The sequence below is a fragment of the Neolamprologus brichardi genome, chromosome 15 (assembly GCF_056152115.1).
Source record: "Neolamprologus brichardi isolate AB-2024 chromosome 15, ASM5615211v1, whole genome shotgun sequence".
NCBI lineage: Eukaryota > Metazoa > Chordata > Actinopteri > Cichliformes > Cichlidae > Neolamprologus > Neolamprologus brichardi.
This window is the reverse complement of record NC_142118.1, coordinates 30,554,806-30,573,064: the sequence shown is the minus strand read 5'-3', so window position 1 is coordinate 30,573,064 and position 18,259 is coordinate 30,554,806. Positions and strand designations below refer to the sequence as shown.

At 40.0% G+C, this 18,259-nt stretch overlaps 2 protein-coding genes across 2 annotated transcripts in view; one reads left to right on the top strand and one right to left on the bottom strand.

Moving 5' to 3' along the window:
- Window positions 1-4,331, bottom strand: part of mdn1 (midasin AAA ATPase 1) — a 62,468-nt gene extending 58,137 nt beyond the window's left edge. Inside the window, exons 1-9 of the mRNA XM_087852653.1 lie at window positions 4,067-4,331; window positions 3,644-3,870; window positions 3,253-3,477; window positions 2,313-2,420; window positions 1,835-2,027; window positions 1,545-1,754; window positions 1,044-1,175; window positions 558-661; window positions 227-341 (exon numbers count right to left, since the gene is read on the bottom strand). Of these exons, the coding sequence (XP_087708779.1) occupies window positions 227-341; window positions 558-661; window positions 1,044-1,175; window positions 1,545-1,754; window positions 1,835-2,027; window positions 2,313-2,420; window positions 3,253-3,477; window positions 3,644-3,870; window positions 4,067-4,162 (1,410 nt within the window). The 5' untranslated portion in view covers window positions 4,163-4,331. The remainder of the gene's footprint in view (window positions 1-226; window positions 342-557; window positions 662-1,043; window positions 1,176-1,544; window positions 1,755-1,834; window positions 2,028-2,312; window positions 2,421-3,252; window positions 3,478-3,643; window positions 3,871-4,066) is intronic.
- An 83-nt stretch (window positions 4,332-4,414) lies between these two features.
- On the top strand, window positions 4,415-17,262 carry casp8ap2 (caspase 8 associated protein 2). The gene is made up of 10 exons (XM_006796255.3): window positions 4,415-4,724; window positions 5,731-5,804; window positions 7,227-7,301; window positions 7,390-7,490; window positions 9,215-9,289; window positions 9,489-9,604; window positions 9,758-12,054; window positions 12,487-15,166; window positions 16,186-16,285; window positions 16,368-17,262. Exons 2-10 carry the CDS (start codon window positions 5,771-5,773, stop codon window positions 16,419-16,421), a joined length of 5,532 nt encoding a protein of 1,843 aa, XP_006796318.1. The 5' UTR covers window positions 4,415-4,724; window positions 5,731-5,770; the 3' UTR covers window positions 16,422-17,262.
- Window positions 17,263-18,259: the final 997 nt, after the last annotated feature.

Sequence of the window (18,259 nt, the reverse complement as noted above, 5' to 3'; positions counted from 1 at the left end):
AGCAAGTCCTTTCAAGAACAAGTACGGTTTCATGAGCGTGAGGGAGATACCAAGGGATGGACCATTATACAAGGAGAGGAGCAGTTCCCTTACTGGTTAAATAAAACACTAATTGTAACACTAAAGCTAATGTCTTGTTTTAGAATACAGGCACATACTTTTGCAAAAAAAGGGAATCTACTGTTGAAACCACAGTGAAGTTAAACATGAAAACCCTCCCAATCACCTTCTTCAGCTCTTCTCGTGTCATGTTGCCCATTTGCAGCTTCGTCCAGTACTTGTCCAACAGCACTGCATGGGAGTTCTGGGGTCTGTGCCAGCTTCCACCACTACAATACATCCTACAGTCCACAAGACATAAGTTACTTGCTACTAAAATCTGACAGGCCAGTGTTCATTGAAACATGCATTACTCCTTAGTACATCTCAATTGTACATATAGTTTGAAATGATTAACCGTACATAGGATTACACATCCCAGCGTCACAAAACACATGTGACAGGTTCAGTAGTCATATCAGAATTTCATATCCTTTAACAAAGCGCTGTAGTCTGACCTTCTGGTTGCAAAAAATTGGAATCCAGGCGCAACATCAATGCAGTCCTCTCGTCCCGGAATCATCAGCTTTTTATTCTCCATCAAAGGGAGGAGTGCAGATATCTGAGAGAGAGAGAAAAAGAACTTTTTAGGGCTAGTTTTCTTTCCTTGCCAGTGACAACTCAGTGGTGTAAGGGTTAGCAGTGTCATCTTGACAGCAACATCTTGATGGCTCAAACCCCCGACTGGACAATTTCTATGTAGAGTTTGCATGTTTTCCTGCGTGGCTTTTCTCTGAGTACTCTAGCTTCCTCCCATAATCCAAAGACATGCTTGTTAGGTTAATAGGTGATCCTCAACTGCCCATGGATGCTGGGCCAGAATACAACACAAGACCAATGTAAAATGGGACTTGTAATCTTGAGAACTTTGTTTGGATGCTTTATAAATACTAGTCCATGGTTTTCAATTTATTCATATTTAAAAAGGTAGGATATTTACTAACCACATCCAGAGGAGCATGGTCAATGTCCTCCAAGAGGATCCACTGGCCTGAAGACACGGCTTGTGTTAGTGTTCCAGGCTGCCATATAAACTTCCCTGGTATATCAGTGCAACGGTACATTCCCAGGAGCACCTGTGATATAAAACAAGGACATTTTGAAATGTTCAGCCTTCAGACTAAATGAGTTATTAGAAAACTCACTAGAAGAAACACCTTCAATTCAATTTTATTTATACAGAGCCAAATCACAACAACAAGGTGCTTCAACAAAATATCATCAAAAAAACAAAACAAAACAAACATCAACAAAATACTGTGAATATTACATCAACAGTGGCCAGGACGTTCTGATTTGAGTACATATGGGTGCAAACCTGCAAATCCTACAATTCTGACAGTTTGTAAAATGTTTGTTTTATATATTAAATGTCAAATATAATGCTTCATCACTTCCTATAGAACCATAAGAAACAACATGTTTTTTCCTTTTATGTCTCTCACCTTGCTGTCAGTTTGATCCCCAAGCTGTACCTTGAGGATCTCCGTAGTTTTGGCATGTCCGGTGACAGCAGCCATAAACTCTACCAAAGCAGTTTTACCGCATCCAATAGGACCCTCGAGCAGTACAGGTTTCTGGGAGGCCACGGCCAATGCCAGTCGTCTCAGATTGCGGCAGGTTGAGTCAACCAACACCAGATCCTTTAGATTAATCTACAAGTAGAAACCAATATTAGGAAAAAAAAAAAAAAAAAAAAAAAAGCAGAGACAGATATATCGCAAAGATTACATACCTGTCCAGGCTGCCTAGGAACTATCCTGGGTAGCACAACACCACAGACTGCCACTACATTCTGCGACAAGTCGTCTGACACCACCTGGCCTCTTGTAAACTTGTTGGCCTTCTCTTGGCACCACGTCACATAGCCCTGATTGGCTAAAACCAGGGCCTTCTCAAACTCCAGCTGCTGAGTTTCTTCCAAACCCCTAAAGAAGCATCAATGGTAAAGGCATGTAGCGCCGCAATCAGATTTACAATTCATGACTGTTGTTGATAAAATAAGTTCAGACATGTGCATAAATATGTGGAAAAAATAAACAAATAACAGCAATAACACTATAAGGCTGTGTCCTATATTTTTGTTTATTGTGAAATGTATTTAGTATATTTGTTTGTATGTATGTAACAGTAGCATCCCATTACAATAACACATTTAGATTGCGAATGCGAATGGCTGGGTCAAGTTTCAACACCAAACACACGGTACATACTTCATTTTCATGTGTAGGATCTCATCACTCGTCAGCACCTTCCTCAGGAAGATGGTTTTCTGGTTATCAGTCATATGAGAGACCAATGCTAAACAGTGGGCGGTGTACCTGTTAGAGTGACAAGTGACATTAACTGTAATTTGCAGGTCAAGAACAAAAAAAAAAAAAGGTGAATGTTAAATATAATAGCATTAGCTATAAATTACTGGTTAATATTTTGAGCAGTTAAACCAGAAAGCAATTCGAATATCAACACTAATGTGCTGATAGCATACTTTTGGCTTTGTCCAACAGCATTTTGTGATTAAATCTTCAAGTAAATATAATCCTAAGTTAGTTGCTATGACAAAATATGCAATTAAATTATAGTTACTAACCAATTTGTGATGATTACAAAGGGCTTCTATCCAAATATAATATTTTTGGTAAACGCTAACATGTAGAAGGTAACATTCTTTCTCTCGTTTTGCATCTTTTGTCCGTCCAGTAATGCTTTCATTTGGAATATTGGCTCAGGATTTTGGATTGAGAGTGAAATGACTTATATCTTATATCAAGACAGGCTCCATGCTTTAGCATTATGCACTCAAATCAATTTAACACATCTGAAGTCAACTTTTTGAACTTAACACTAGCTGTGACTAAATATGTGCAAGTATTGCAACTAGTTGATTTTGTTTATTATGATTTATTAATGACTTTGCGTTGTAGCAAACGCTTTTGAAACAACTAAGCCAGATGGAGTAGCCAGCTAAAGAGTGCTCTTCTCCACCAACCTGAGCGTGCAGCCGAGTCAGTCCTGACAGGAGAAGGCTCCACCTTTATTTCCTTAAAAAAAAGCTTCCCGTTTTTGTTTTTTTCCAGGACGCTTTTCCCCATATTGAAAATCCAATATCTATATCTAATGATGTCTAGGTCTAAACATGACGCAGGCACATACCATCGCACCATGACATCACTGGTGAGCAGAAGGGACATGCAGGGGCTCCAGTCCCAGAGCATTCGGAACTTGGCACAATCACTCTGGAGGAAACGCAAAGTGGCACCCATTAGGTCACGCAGCTTCATCCTTCTGGGGCCATACTGCACAGCTGATGACTCTTCACTGGTGAAGAAGAGCCTCTGAAACACCGGAGGGGCATTGTCGAAGTACCTTGCACCAAACCTTGAGGAGAGGTGCTGAGAGTTAGTCAGGATACACTGTTTACTTTACTGTGTAAGAGTGTCACTACACAAATGAAGATCAAGAGTCTTTAGGTCTGCACTGGGTTGATGAGCACAGGATTTAATAAGACAAACGTCAGCACCAGTAGTTTTCTCAGAACACTTACGTTTGTGCGTCAGGACTGATGCTGAGAAGCTTGCTGAGGGCCACACACAGGCGCTCATGGAGGTCATGGTTGATGCTGCCTCCAGCTTTCACCCTCTCAGCATTGCGCTCCAACAGGTCCAGTGTCAGAGGACGCAAGTGCCGTGCAATCAGTAGAGTATAATCCTTTTCTAGCAGCAGCTGAGCCAAACAATCCAGAATACACTGCCTGTCCTGCTGACTCCATATCTGAGGAGACATCACGTGGACCACACGTTTTACTATCAACCCAAAATAATTAAATCCTGTGGGTTACCGAGCCTGAACGGAATCTACAGGGTCGTGATCACTAACACGTAAAGCAAAGGTTAACGATGCCGAGTCTCAATGTGAACATAAACACATTAATTCCATCATAATATGCTCAGGAAATAACAAATCTTACCTGCTTTGCTAGGTACTGGCTCAGCTGGCTGTGACATTTGTCAACATGTCTCGCTATGGTGCCTAGTGATGACAGACTCAGTACTAAATTCTCCATCTTCTCAAATGTCTTTTCGTGGAGGGCTACAGCAAACAGCAGCCTCTGGGATGTGTTGGCGATAATGTTTCCCTGCTACTGAAGAAAACTGAGAGGTTCATCACTCGCGTGTATATCTCAATACACAAACACGTTCTCTGGCGTTAAAATGCCATCCACATGTGAGTGAAGCCAGACTCCTTCCGGGTCAACTTCGTTACCTCTCCCTCCCACACTGCTTCCGTTTTCTGTCCTTACGTCGCGTGGTGATGACACGACCCTGGCCTGGCTGTCCATTTTTCCGGGAGTGAAGCAACAATTTGGGCTTGAGTGGAGCGTTAATTCTGTCTTTAACGCATTTCATTTTCTTTCTGACTCGGCGGCAGGAGAATGTTAGTTGCTCGCGAAGGTAGTGAGCGACAGTGTCGCAAATCTACCTAAGTGTTGAAGAATATTTTTGCAAGCGGAGAGGAGGAGTGCGCAGGCTGCAGTCACAGACCGCGGGAAAATGGTACTTCCTGTGCAAAGAAGTCTTGGCGCGGCATTACAGCTGTAAACAACAGGAGGACACAACAATACGCAAGTAAGTTAGTAAGACGACTAAATCACAGCCACGTTACTCTAATGTTCTGCAGGCTAATTTAAGTCACTTCTTTTGCTGACCAACTTTCTTGTTTCCTCCGGGTTAGTTAAGCAGGACAGTTCTAAGTCGCTTTATTTGTTTGAAGTAATGTCCAGAAATGTAAAAAACAAAATAAATAAGCAGTCCATCAGTTGGCTTTAAGAGGTAAAATGTGTCGTGAAATGTCTGACAAGATTTAAAAAAAAAAACGTTGTGAAAGGGGATGTTTGTTTGCCATCCTTGTCTGTTGTGTTTCTGTTAGTTTAATTCGGGTCAAAGGTAACAAGGCTAGGAACAAAAGAGTCAAAAAGACAGTGTTATATTTATTCAACGAAATTAACTCGGGCCCACAGTTCGATCGTTTGTTTTAACCTGGAAGGTTATGAGATTATCATTCTGCTTTGCTTTGTTCTTTGGTGTCTTTGAGCAGTAGGACAGGCTCTAGCTAGCGCAACATGTTACCGCCATTAGTCCACATTTGTCCAATACATCAACCGTCTGTCAACCTACATTATCTTTGGAATTGTGTATACCATTAGTTGTATGTCACAGTCGATCTCTGGCAAAATTCAACTGTGTATCTAGTTATTTATCTAGTTGTCTATCGATCTTTAATTGGCGACCTGTTTTTTGCCCAGCACTTCACCCATTTCTGATGTGGATCTGCATATATGTTATTATTCATAAAAGTAGCTTTATAAGAAATATTTGAGCAATGAAAAGGTGTTGTTAAAAATAATCATCTTACCAAAATAAACAGTATTGCTCTCCTGCAAATGTTGATTGAGTAAAAGGGCCTATTACTATTACTGGATATTTTTGCCCAAAGTAACAGTAATTTATGGAAACTTGTGGAGCAGACTTTTAAGATTTTCTTAAATCAACTTTTGCATCAATCTTTTTGTTTGATTGATTTGTTTGGCTTGGACAATAACAACCATCAATTTCCCTTTGGCTTTGACATCAGGTAGTCCTTAAGAAACTGTGCCACAGGGATCTTTGACAGGATGGAGAACGTTGACACCAGCCATGCATCTGGTCGTAAGTATACATTGCTACTTAAGAACTTGGAATTACTCACCAAAATTGAATGAAAACGAATTAAATCCCTCATTTGTAGATACTCTATTAAAATTGATTAAGACTGATTTTTGTTGACATAAATAAATAACAGACCTTAAAAGCTGAATGTCCTATCTTCCATAACCTTTAATTATTGTTTGGGCCTCCATACACTGTCAGTGCTCGGCATTAAAAACATTAGTTGAAAGTTCAGGTTGTAAACATGCATGCTTTTAGTTATTAATTTCATGCTTTTATTCTTCTTGGACTGGTGTTTGGTTGGCTGCAGTCAATAGACTTACATTAGTTTATGTTAGCTAACTAATACCAGACCCAATAACTCAGAAGAAAACAACACTAAGACTAAAACTCAGTTTAAGGCGGTCACTTTTGTGCTGCTTCTGGCTACAACAGTGTGTTTATGTCAAAACAAAGGATATACTGTTATGTTTCCCTGTCTATCTCTTAAGCATTCAGTGGTTCTTTGTTGTATTTTTTTAGCTGCACTGAAACGGGAAAGTCCACCTGTTAGCTGTAATTTTAGGGTTTGTTAAGCACTTTATACATGAGGAACCATGTGGAGGAGAGCCTACTTGAGTCACTAGACCAACAAGGAGTCTGACATGTCAGTTTTTTTCTCAACAGGTTGGCTGTACAGAGCCACCCAACCATGTGAGTCTATTGACCACAACCAACCAACCAACCCGGTGATATCAAATTCTGTACTGGCACAAGCTGGCACTAAACATCTTCTAAAAACGTAGAACTCTTAGCACTTATTTCTTAAATCCAGCTTCACAGACAGAGCTACATCTATGCCAGTTTTTAAGAGGAGGCCTCCGTGATGTAAATTAGCCTTTATACATGAAGTGTTACATGTTCACTTTACTATGACTTTCATTGCATGCTTGCAATACTGCAGCTTGCCTTTTAAGTGGAAGCACCAAATGTGGCAACAATACTCAGACTTTAGAGTGTTTCAAAGTTTGTAGAAGTCTTAAATGGACAAGTTCATCATTACTTGCCAGACTGCTACAATTTTACATACCAGCCAGTCACACAAAAACCAGATGCTCTTGGTTGTTTTAAAATGTAAAGTAAAACAAAATGATTATTTGAGTTAAGTTCTTGTACTTCATTTGTCTCATTAGTTGGACACGTAATTCTACTACTTTCTCATGGCTCTTAATCTGTTTCAGTTTGAAAGTTTATAATTTAAATAAAACCAGTTTGCTTATTATCCACTGTTTTATTTATGTATGTACATAAAAACATTCCTTAGAAAACATAATTTACATGAATGTAAGATTTTTGGATGCTACCATAATCATGACTTAAGACTTTTGTGTAGAAGCTCTTTAACTACTGATGTATACTGATATATATGTATAACATCTACAGTCTTGGTATCTGAAGTAAGCGAGGAGTCTGTGGATATATACGATGGTCTGGACATCGGTTTTAACAGAAGTGCAGGTAAAAGCCCTTTCTGAAATGGTTTCACTTTGATCGGATGCATCTACTCTTGCTGTCGTAGTCTGAGCACTTTTTTTCTTTTTTACAGAGGAGCCACCTTTTGTTGGTTCTCAGTTGAAAGAGTCAATGGATTTGTATGAAGAAATTGTGACAGAGGAACAGCAGAACAGAGAGTCATCATACGCTGAGGTAAGCAATTGCTCATTTGGGAATTATTTATTTTTTTAACATGGGGATTTTTTGTACTGATAATTAGCTGTGAGGCACTGATAAGCTGTTGTTTTTTTTGGGGGGGGAGTGAGCTTGACTCTGCTGCTGTGTTTCAGTCTTTATTAGAGATGGCATGATACCACTTTTTAATGTCCTTTACGGATATAAATTTGGATATTTGCCAATACCAATGTGAATCTGATAGTTTTTTATAATCAATAAAACTGTTTTTTAAATGTCTTGCTGCATTTTGTATAAGTTTATGCTCAAGTTTTAAAAAAACAAAACACTAAAGCTATTCTATTATATTTGTATGCAAAAAAATACACTTCACCCAAAATATTTTGCAGTTCAGCAATACTGATCTTTTTATTTAAACTTTTAGCCAAACTTTAAATCTAAATATTTAAGTAATATTCAAAAAGTATTTTAAAATGCAGGTTTATGCAGATTTCAAAAACTCTTTGGTTCTGAAAAAAAGAAGTGCAATATCAGCACAAAATGATGTTTATATTCAACAACTTAAAAAAAATCCTCCAAGTTGTATAATGGACAATTTTATACTTAAAGCTTAACATAAAAAGAGTGGAAAGCAGTGCAAATAAATGCAAACACGGTTTCATGATACTCATCTTTTATCAAGATCAGGGCTGGACTGGGACAAGAGACCAGCCCACCAGGTATTATAGAAAAAGCCATAAAGCCTTTGAATGAAAACAAACGCTGTTGTGAGAGTGATGTACACTGTCTTGTTGGTATATATGTATGATTTCTATACATTGCACATAAGATAACCACTTTGGTTGTAAGATTCAGATAATTATTTATTGAAAGCGAGACATTTTAAACGAGAATAAGAAAGAAATGTATTTCTTTGTGCCCCCTTTCCCTGTTAATGCCCTACCTGGCCCCCTGGCAAAACTTTGCTAGGCCCGCCCCTGCACAGTTACCAGCTGTTAGCTCAATAGAAAAGGATCCTGGTGTTATTTGTCTCTCAGAAACAGTTCATAACTTCCCTTCAACTCATTCATGTCACCTAAAAGGTAAACCTGTTTCTCCATCACCTGTTCAGCTCTGATGATTCAGTAAGGACATCTCCTGGTTTCATCTTTGTGTTTCCCTCTCATGCTAAGGTCATGAGCTGGATTATGCCATGTCGCAAGTTTTTTTGAGGTGCTTTTGTGATATTTAATAGATCGAATTACATTTTTTATTTCTGCCGATATCTGAACCAGTAATTTAGGTCAGGATCGGACCAGTACTGGTGCTGTATATTGGATCGGTCCATCTCTAGTCTTTATATTATCATTATGTTCTACAAGGTGTAGAAGCCTTGTTATTGGTAGGTGAATATGGGTTAGTCTATGAAATTAGAACCACATTGCTAAAAATAAGTCCTTTGTCAGTTACAATAAATATTAAATTAGTACTCTAGATCTGATTATTTCTGTATAAATCAAGCAAATTCCAAAAAGAATCAGTGAAGTGAACTGATGGACTGCTTAATGATTGAGTTGATTACAAGTAGATAAGCTGTGACGCTTCATATTTCAGCAAAGGTGACCCTTGCTCAGTATTTGGGATCATGATTGCCACTTTTGTGTAAGCAGAGAATAACACTTGGATATCACAGGACGTTGAAAGTATGCCAGAAATCATCATGCCAGCTGTTTCATAGGCCTTTTGTTTTTGTGTCTCTGCAGCTGAAGTCTGGGTTCAGGACAGCCCAAAACCATATTAAAGAGTTACGCAGGAGACTGGAGCAGTTGGAATTACAGGTGTGGTTTTTTTTTGTTTTGTTTTGTTTTTTGGGGGGGGGGGTTACCATAAACACTACTATCTTCACTAAGACCGTTTTGTTTTAAGAAAGACTGTGTTTTCTGTAGGTGGAATGGGTCTACATTATTGAACTGCATTGTTTGGTTATACGAATTTATTTTACCACTAACATTTTGTGTGCCTTCTGTTTGAATATAGAATACAGGTTTGAGAAAGGAGAACTACTCTCTCAAAAAAAACATCTCTACACTTTTACAAACTGCTAGAAAGGAGGTGATACGAAAAGACACAGAGATTCAGAGGCTGAGTCAGAGGTACGTTGGTTCTTTTTCGTCCTTCTCCGTTAGGTTACACTGAATACTGGTTAATGTTATGCATAAGGGCAATATCATAAGACACGTAGCAAGGTGTGACATCAATTATTGGCTATACTGAAACAGCAATGTTTTAATTGTTGGGTTTTGCAGGTCTGAGAGAGGGCAGTATCATCATTATCCATCTTCCATACAAAATGTGCGGGATCCAAATCTCTCCAGTCACAGCTCCACCAGTAGGCTGGTTTCTCCACCATCCCGTCCGCCTCCTTCTCCACCACTACCGCCATCCAGTAATTTTCCACCTCCCAGCGTAGACCAGCCTCCAAGAGATGCACGTCAGTCCATGAGGAAAGAAAGTCATAGTTTGCCCAGAGCATCAAAAGCATCTTGTCATAGCCATTCAAAACGAGACAGTGAAATAACTGACAAACAGACGGAGTCAGATAAACACAAATCCAGTCACAGAGAGCACAGACATCCCAGTCAACAGTCTGAATCAATACATAGGAGACATAGAAGTGCTTCAGATGCTAACAATGACAGATTTCACAGAGCAGACAAAGACTTGGTACAAAGGTGTGATTCAAAGTCATATCAAAGAAAAAGCTACTCACACGATGGGCACCGCAGATCAGATGAGGTTAAATCCTCACCCACGATTTTGGAAACTACAGCTTCGGATGACAAAAAAGATGGCAGGAGACACGATAAAGCTAAAACGGCTGCATCGGGCCCTAAACACAGTGCGTCTCACAGCTCAAAAGAGAGCTACAGCCGAGAGCTTGAAAAAATCAAGACTACTTGCAGCTCTTCCAGAAGTTACAACTCAAAGGACTGGAAAAAGTCTTCTGTAAATCAACATGTTATACGATACAGAGATTCCTCCAAAGAGAGGGAAGGGGCTAGACAGAGAGATCATCAGTGGAAAGGGGAAAGGCAATATAAAGATGAAGTAAGAAAAAATCATATCAATGACAGTCAGTCCCACACAAGCAGAAAATGTGAGAAGCTGAGAACCAAAGAATCAAGTAAAAGTGACAAGGACAGATGCGCAAAGACTCACATGGTGTTTAAAACATCACCTGAAGAAACCAATATAAGCAAGAAAAACTCTGAGGAAACTAGTCCAAACAGGAAACTGTGCTTTATGGAAACATTGAATTTAACCCTTTCACCAATTAAGAAGCCAGTATTACCTTTTGGTGGGAGCCTGAAAGATCCTGTACCAGTGGGCAAGGATGTTGAAAATGGATCAGAGGAAGAGAATTTGCAGCCTAACATGGAAGACATGTGTGTCATTGATGACATAGAAAACATTGAATTAGAAGGAGAGTTGAGAGATATTACAGAGCAGTCTCTGAAGAACCACAACGTTTTGAGTTGTGAGAAGACACTTGAGGCATCAGATGTGGAAGGTATTAAGGAAAAAGACACAGTCTGTAATAAAACTGCCGTAGCTGACAATTCAGTTCAAACTACCTCAACTAACAGCCAACCCTTGGATATTACAGCAAAGCAAGTGAATGCACACCTTGCGGCAAAATCACCAGAGAATAGTTATGCAAAAGCACCAGACGTGTCAAAAAATAATGAAGAAAATATGAAGCTAGTCTCAGACAGCAAGGCAGCTGAATGTGGAATGGCGGGGGCCAGAGACCCCATAAATCTTGTTGACAAGTCAGGAAGGATTTCTAAACAGATTCCAAGCTATGACCGACAAAAAGCTTACTGCGAAAATACTGCTGATTCATGTGCTGAGATTACTGTGGAGTCCACTGTGGAGCATCTTGAAGCTGCAGTACAGCAGAATGCCTCTTTGGAATCACGTGCAGAAGATGCCGATTCATCACAGCCAAAGAAAACAGATATGACTGACAAAACTAATCCTGTGTGTCAGACTGCTCCGGCTATCAAGTCTCCGGTCTGTCAGCAAGGTTCTCCTGCTTCTTCTACTCCAATTCATCTGAAAGGGAATTGTGAAAAGCAAGACTGGCGTAAAGATGCAGATACAGTGTCCAGCACAATCAGCCTGGAGTCCCTTCCACAAGAAGGATTGAGTTTGAAAGAGGCTATTTACGTTTTAACACAGACAAATGAAGACACCGGAGACAGTAGCGCTAGCGCTATTGAGCCGAGCTCTTCGACTAACTGTATCGGAGTGTCCAAAGTTAGCAGCACAACAGAGGAGAAGACCCTACTAAAAATTTACAGTGACATGACCACCACACCCAGCAAGAGCTTCAGCCCTAGAAATGGACAGGAAAACCATTTGAAGCCTTCAAGCTCCGTGCTATTACTACATGATGAGGACTCTATGATGCGCACACTGAATAATCTGAAGAGAATCCCAGATGCCATCAGTCCTTTGAGGAGTCCAGTACGGGTAATCAAGAGATGTCTTCTCCATGTGCATAGCAAGCCTGGTCATGTAAAGAGCCTTCAAAAAGGTAGTTATCCTCCTTTCAAGTCTAGTAATCTATATTTCAAAACTGGCAAGTTTTCCATTGAATGCTTTCCATCTTGCCAAGGATACTGCTTACAAGCTTTACTATAAGCCTTCTCTTTACTAACTGCTAATTTAATCTCATTTCTCATCTCACTGTGTCTTTTCTGTGCCTGTCCTCTGTCACAGCTGCATCAGCACCATGTATTTTAAGAAATTGAACAGCTCATTTCACCTTTATAAAATACATCTCTGGACTTTACCTTAATTAGCATTACCTGTTACGTTACAGTAGGTCTTTTGGCATCCACAGTGGATCTTTGTTACTGTTCTGGGTTGGGTTTAAAATTAGCTCTAAAAAAAATACAAAAATGTACCATCTTATACATTTGTTTGACTCTTCTATCTGACTGTTATCTATTTCTTTCCTGTGCAGATTTTTCCAGTACAGCTGTTGATGCCAACTCGGAGAAGTTGGATGTAAATAAGGAGAACAAATATCCAGGTTCTCCTGCAAAGCGAGACGCAGTAAACTCGGTGGATAAAGTGTCTGACTTGAATTCAAGTCGTTCAGACACAGATCTGGAGGAAGGAGAAATTTTAAGTGAAAGTGATGAGACGGCGGCAAGTTCACCCACTACTGCAACAAAGAAGGCAAAACTAGCACAGCCAGTCAGAAATAAGTCAAGTCCTAACTCTGTTTTAAAGAAGAAGCTTGCAGAGAGACGGGCTGCTTCTGAAGAAAGTCGTGAAATTTCAGGCGTAACGACACAAAGTCCAAAAAGTCGTTTTAAAACAGTTTGTCCCGCAGCAAGTAAAGCTTCTTTTTGTACCATCGAAGAAATAATGGAGACATTTAAGTTAGTTCGCGCCGAGATCCGAAAAAAGTACATGAAGCTTCACAAAACTTTTCCCAGGAAGAGTTTCTATGGAATGATGGATAATTTCCAAAGGTCTTTTTTAGAGTTTGTGGATGGTGCTCATTTTGGTAAGATATGTGATCAACCAGGGGAGCTCAAGTCCAGACTGAAGAAACTCATTGAATCTGTGTTTGGCAAAGTGTCAAATAATGGCATTGTGAAACGAATATTTGAACAACAAGCAGTGGATCTGAAGCAAAAGCTGTGGGACTTTGTAAATGTCCAAGTTGACTACTTGTTTGTGGACATTCACACAACGCTGAAGAGCTTTTGCAAAGCCTCAAGACCTCTGCCAGAGGACAGTGATGGTGAAAATGTATCTCAACAGCCTCCTGTGAGAAAGACATCATATGAGTCGAACCAAGCACAGCCGGCTTCCACCAGCCTGAATCAGGCCAAATCCTGTGCTGTGGTGCCTTACAAAAAAGGCCTTGGAAGCAGAGGCAAGGACATCAGAATCACACACGGGTCTGAGTCGCATCCACTGAACTCCCCAAATACACAAGCAGAGTTCCTTCTTCCTAAAAATCCACCTGCAACTCCTGAAAAAAATAATATACCTTCTTTGGTGGTCACTCAGAATGGCTCTTTGCTTGACAGAACTGACTTTGAGCTACTCACTGAGCAACAAGCTTCCAGTTTAACATTCAATCTGGTCAGAGACTCTCAAATGGGTGAAATTTTCAAGTGTCTTCTGCAAGGTTCTGACTTGTTAGAAAGCAGTGGTATCGCTGTAGAAAACACTGCCTGGTCCCTCAGTACTCCAAGGAAAGATGGAGAAAGAAACATAAGCATCATCACACCATCAAAATTTGATTATCCATCTAAGCTGCTTTCCCCAGCTAAATTTGATACCCCTTCTAAACTTTTTGCTACCTGGTCTAGTATTTCACCTCGCAAAATATCCTCCCCTTGCTCAAAAGATCAGACCACACTGAACCCGGCTTTACTTGATGAAAATTGTCTGTTAGAAGTTCCATCGCAAAATCGAGCACTGTTGCAGGCCAACTTGGCCTCACAGAAGTCATATTCACTTCTAGCTGAAGATTTGGCCGTGTCCCTCACCATTCCATCACCTCTGAAATCTGACAGCCACCTCAGCTTCCTACAGCCATCCACCTCAAGTATGCATGTCACGTCCACGCCAGAGAACGTCATCAGCGCCCACATATGCGAGGATGCTCTACTGGACGGGGAGGACGCCACAGAGCACGACATACACCTGGCTCTTGACACTGATAATTCCAGCTGTGGCTCTAGCAGCAGTTTGGCCTCAGAAACGCCTGCCACGTCTTTTGTGTTTAAGCCCGACATGGCAATGCAGGCGCTAGTGATGGAAAAGTCCAACGATCATTTCATTGTGAAGATTCGGCAGGCGAATCCAGAAGCAGATAGAACTCTAACTGCTAATGAGAGCTTAAGTGAAACACTAACAGAGGAGCAGCACATAGAAGATAACACTGCAGCTCAGGATAGTGAAGCTGGTGTTGCAGAAAAGTTGGAGAAAGCTGTCTCTTTGGCGGGCAGTTTCTCTAACGTTGCTGAAAGCTCTGTTTTGTGTCCAGCTGGTACTGAATCCAGTGTCTGTCTCACTGAAGGTAAAGACTTAACACTATTAAACAATCAGCCAGATGATATGCTAACTCAACACACTTTTTCCAAAGAGACCCTGAAAAATCGGTCTGACGGTTCTCTTTCAGATAAGAGTTTGAACAACGTTTCTGAAAACACAGTTGTTAATGGGAGTGGTAGTAAGACGCATTCTAGGGAAGAAAACATTAGCCCTTCAAAAACTGTCTCAAACAAGTCTCAGAATAAACTCATTCCCTCTAAATGTGCTGTGTCAAATAACTGTCAAACTACTGAAAGCTCTTATACAAATCAGAGGAGCCGAAAATTGTCTTCACACGTGTCAGACTCAAAGAACAATGATGTGGACATATCTGAGTCAGAGAGAAGCCTCGTGATAGCAGAGGACACGAGCAGTTCACCCGACAAAGGCAGAAAACGAAAGAAGCACCAGGACAAATCAAAAGCGAAGAGGTTGAGGAAGGAAAAAAAGAGTCCAGAAGTCGTGCTTCCTTCCAAGGAAGCAGATGAAGATTCCAAATCATCTATGGGCTGTCTGTCTCCCAGCAGTCTGTCTGCCAAGAATGTCATCAGGAAGAAGGGCGAGGTGGTGATGGCCTGGACTAGGTCAGTAGTGAAGTGCATCATGTTCTCTCTTTCCAAGGAGTGTCTGAATAGAAGAATGAATACTAGTTACATATACTCAGTATTGGTTTCACAATATTTCAGCAGAAAATGTCAAATAGAAGTTGACTTGTAATGGACCTGTTGGCCTCCTCGCAGATTAACGCAACATTGCAACTCATAGACACTGCATATCTGTAATCCTTGGCCATACTGGTCTAACGTCATCTTTCTAACAAAGCTGATATAGATTAATATGGCTCGCTGGTTGTTAAGCTGTGGAAGCCAAACTAAATGTTAGACAAAATAAAGCCACACTGAAATGGTGTCAGCTGGTTTGAAGTCAACTCCATCTAAACATTAAATAAGTTGGCTCTAACACTTGCAGCCTATTGATGAAACATTTTTTCTCTCCTTGAATGAGCACGTCAACGAACCAGCTGAGGTTACAGCTCTAGTATAAACATAGGAAGTCCTTTGAGTGCTAAGATTCAAAGGACTCTGTATGAGTGCTGGTCCATTCACTACAAGAGCTTTGTTAAATATGTCTGTATTTTGGGGGGAGTTGAAACTAATTTTGCACACTGTCCCCCATGTTTAGAAGTTCAAAATTAATTGATGAAACTAACAATATAATAATCAAAGTAATTTTAATACACAGATAAGGCTCCTTGGGATCAATAACTATCTGAGGGCTAGAACCTGTGGACATGAATAAATATTACATTTTTGGGTTGTTTAACTCATTGTAGTGGCAAATTTGCAGTTATCTGAATGTATAGTGTCTGTGTACCTTGTATAAGTGTTTCGATTTACTAGTTGCCAAAATTCAGCCTTGTTATCAAAGAAGAGATTTTGATCTGGTAGTTTATGCTCATCTAATCAGAACAGTCTCACTGAATGTATTTTTAATGTTTCATTCTACATTATAGGGCTGCCACTAATGATTATTTGTATTGTTACTGTGTAAGAAGTTAAGCTAATTAAATAGACTACTCAGTATCTTTCATCTCCTTCATCAGAGATGAAGATCGAGCTATTCTCATGGACATGAAGACCAAAGGCGCTTCACGCGAGACTTTCTCTGCTTTGTCAGAGAAACTTAACAAGCCTTCAGGCCAGGTAGATAAATCTTGTTTCTTTCTTTTTCTTTACTTTTTTTAGTGTAAGCATCCAGTAACTGTTAACTGTTTGTTCTCCCCAGATTGCTCACAGATTTTATCAGCTCATGAAGCTTTTTAAGAAGATGGACACCTGATGCCTCTGAATATTTGTGTATATGGTTCTTATTTTGGAGCATATTCATACATGTGCCAATAATTAAGGTGATATGGTGATTTGATCACCACACAGAGTGCTGTATCTGTCAAAATCTGGAGCTTGGTTTGAGTCAAAGGCTGGGAATTCATAACTGTCTCTAAGGATATTGTGTTACAGATGCAGAATTGTACCTGCTCATGCTGTTGAGAAAGGAATTCAAAAGACGTTTGGGTTTTTAGCAAGCCACACAGGATCATCACAGAAGGACGTGATGTGGGCCACAGGATTCCACCTTTTTTACCTTCCTATCTCAACTTTTGCAGACATTGCAGATCTCAAAAAAGTTAACGAGTCATGATATTAGTTCCCACGTCCGTAAATTAGTTTTTCTCCAAGCATTTGGGGGAAACTACCCTCGTAATGGGAAGATTTCAGGTTCCAAAACAAGTATGCTCACTATATTTTACATATTGAGTCAGATTCTTAGTTTAGAGGTTAACACATGACCTGCCATTAAACCTTGATCTACAGGGCTCATAGTTTTAGTCTTTTGACTTGGAGTCAGTGTTAAATTTTGTGTTAAATGTTGGATCTTGTTTTAATAGATGTGTTTGTGTGTGGGAAGGGAGTGCGTCATACATTTGTTTACATGTTCACTTCAAGTAAAGGCCATCAGTACATTCATTTCTTAATTTGTGAGCGTGTGTGTGTGAGAGAATGAATGAATGAACCCTCGTATCTGTGAGCTGCAGTGACAAGTTTGCTTGTTACTAACAAAAACTATGTAATGACATATTGTAAATAATTCTTTACTGAAAATAAAAGTTTTATTTATTTAATGGACTGGTGCCACACTTTTCTACATACAAGCTGGATTCATCCAATCAAATACAGTTGTTCAAGTGCTTTTTTTCCTATTACTATGTGCTTTTTAAATCTGATGGGTGCAATGATCCAACTGTGGGTTCAGCATCTTGGTTACAGACTGAAAATGAAGGAGGGTTCATTTCTCATTTCATTAAAACTCCTGAACCACAACAAGCCACATTAAACTTGCTAATTTTTGAAGATTTATAAAATCAACAATATGGATTTTATGTCATTACGTGCAGGGGTTACGATGCGTCAAAACTATGCAGTAATCATCTCATTTGTTTTCTTGAATGATTAATATGTTTTGCAGTGATGTCACCAAATGTTTGATCCTCTGTTCTGCTTCCAGGGCCCTGTTTCAGAAAGCCGGTTTAGTGCAAACTCTGAGTAAGTATACCCTGAGTTAACGAAAACTCTGGGTTTTCGGTTTCACAAAGCGAGTTTAGATTAATTCTGAGTGAGTTACTATGACGACACACTCCGTGAAGCTAACCTGCCCCCTAGCAGATTTACTTCAACTAACCCTGACTTTCTCCGCCTCTTTGTCGGAAACCTGACTGTAGGAAGTGTCAGACATGGCGTGCCCCTTCCTTGAAGAGCCAGTAGATGTTGAAGCCCAAATTCTCTGCGGAGCTCTCCGCCGGGAGAGAGTGATTAGAGCGTGTTTGGACATTTTATCATTTCCTGATGATTTTCTGTGTGAACGTTACCATTTTTCAGCACAATCTATAATTTATTTGAATAACATCCTCAGGCCTAATATTGCTCATGTGACACATCGCGGACATTCTCTCAGTTCTGTACATATTATTTGTATTGCACTTCGTTTTTTTTGCAAACGGGAGCTTTCTGTATAATATTGGTGACGCTGAGCACGTTTCCAAGGCTACCGTCTGTCGGGCAGTCAGGAATGTTACAGTTGCACTGAAACGTCTCCTGTACTCGTTTGTGGTGTTCCCCGGT

Coding starts and splice junctions, on each gene's coding strand:
- casp8ap2 (XM_006796255.3), top strand. CDS start 5,771: ATGGAGAACGTTGACACCAGCCATGCATCTGGTC. Junction 7,491..9,214: donor GAGAGTCATCATACGCTGAG/GTAAGCAATTGC, acceptor GTGTCTCTGCAG/CTGAAGTCTGGGTTCAGGAC. Junction 15,167..16,185: donor GTGGTGATGGCCTGGACTAG/GTCAGTAGTGAA, acceptor CTCCTTCATCAG/AGATGAAGATCGAGCTATTC.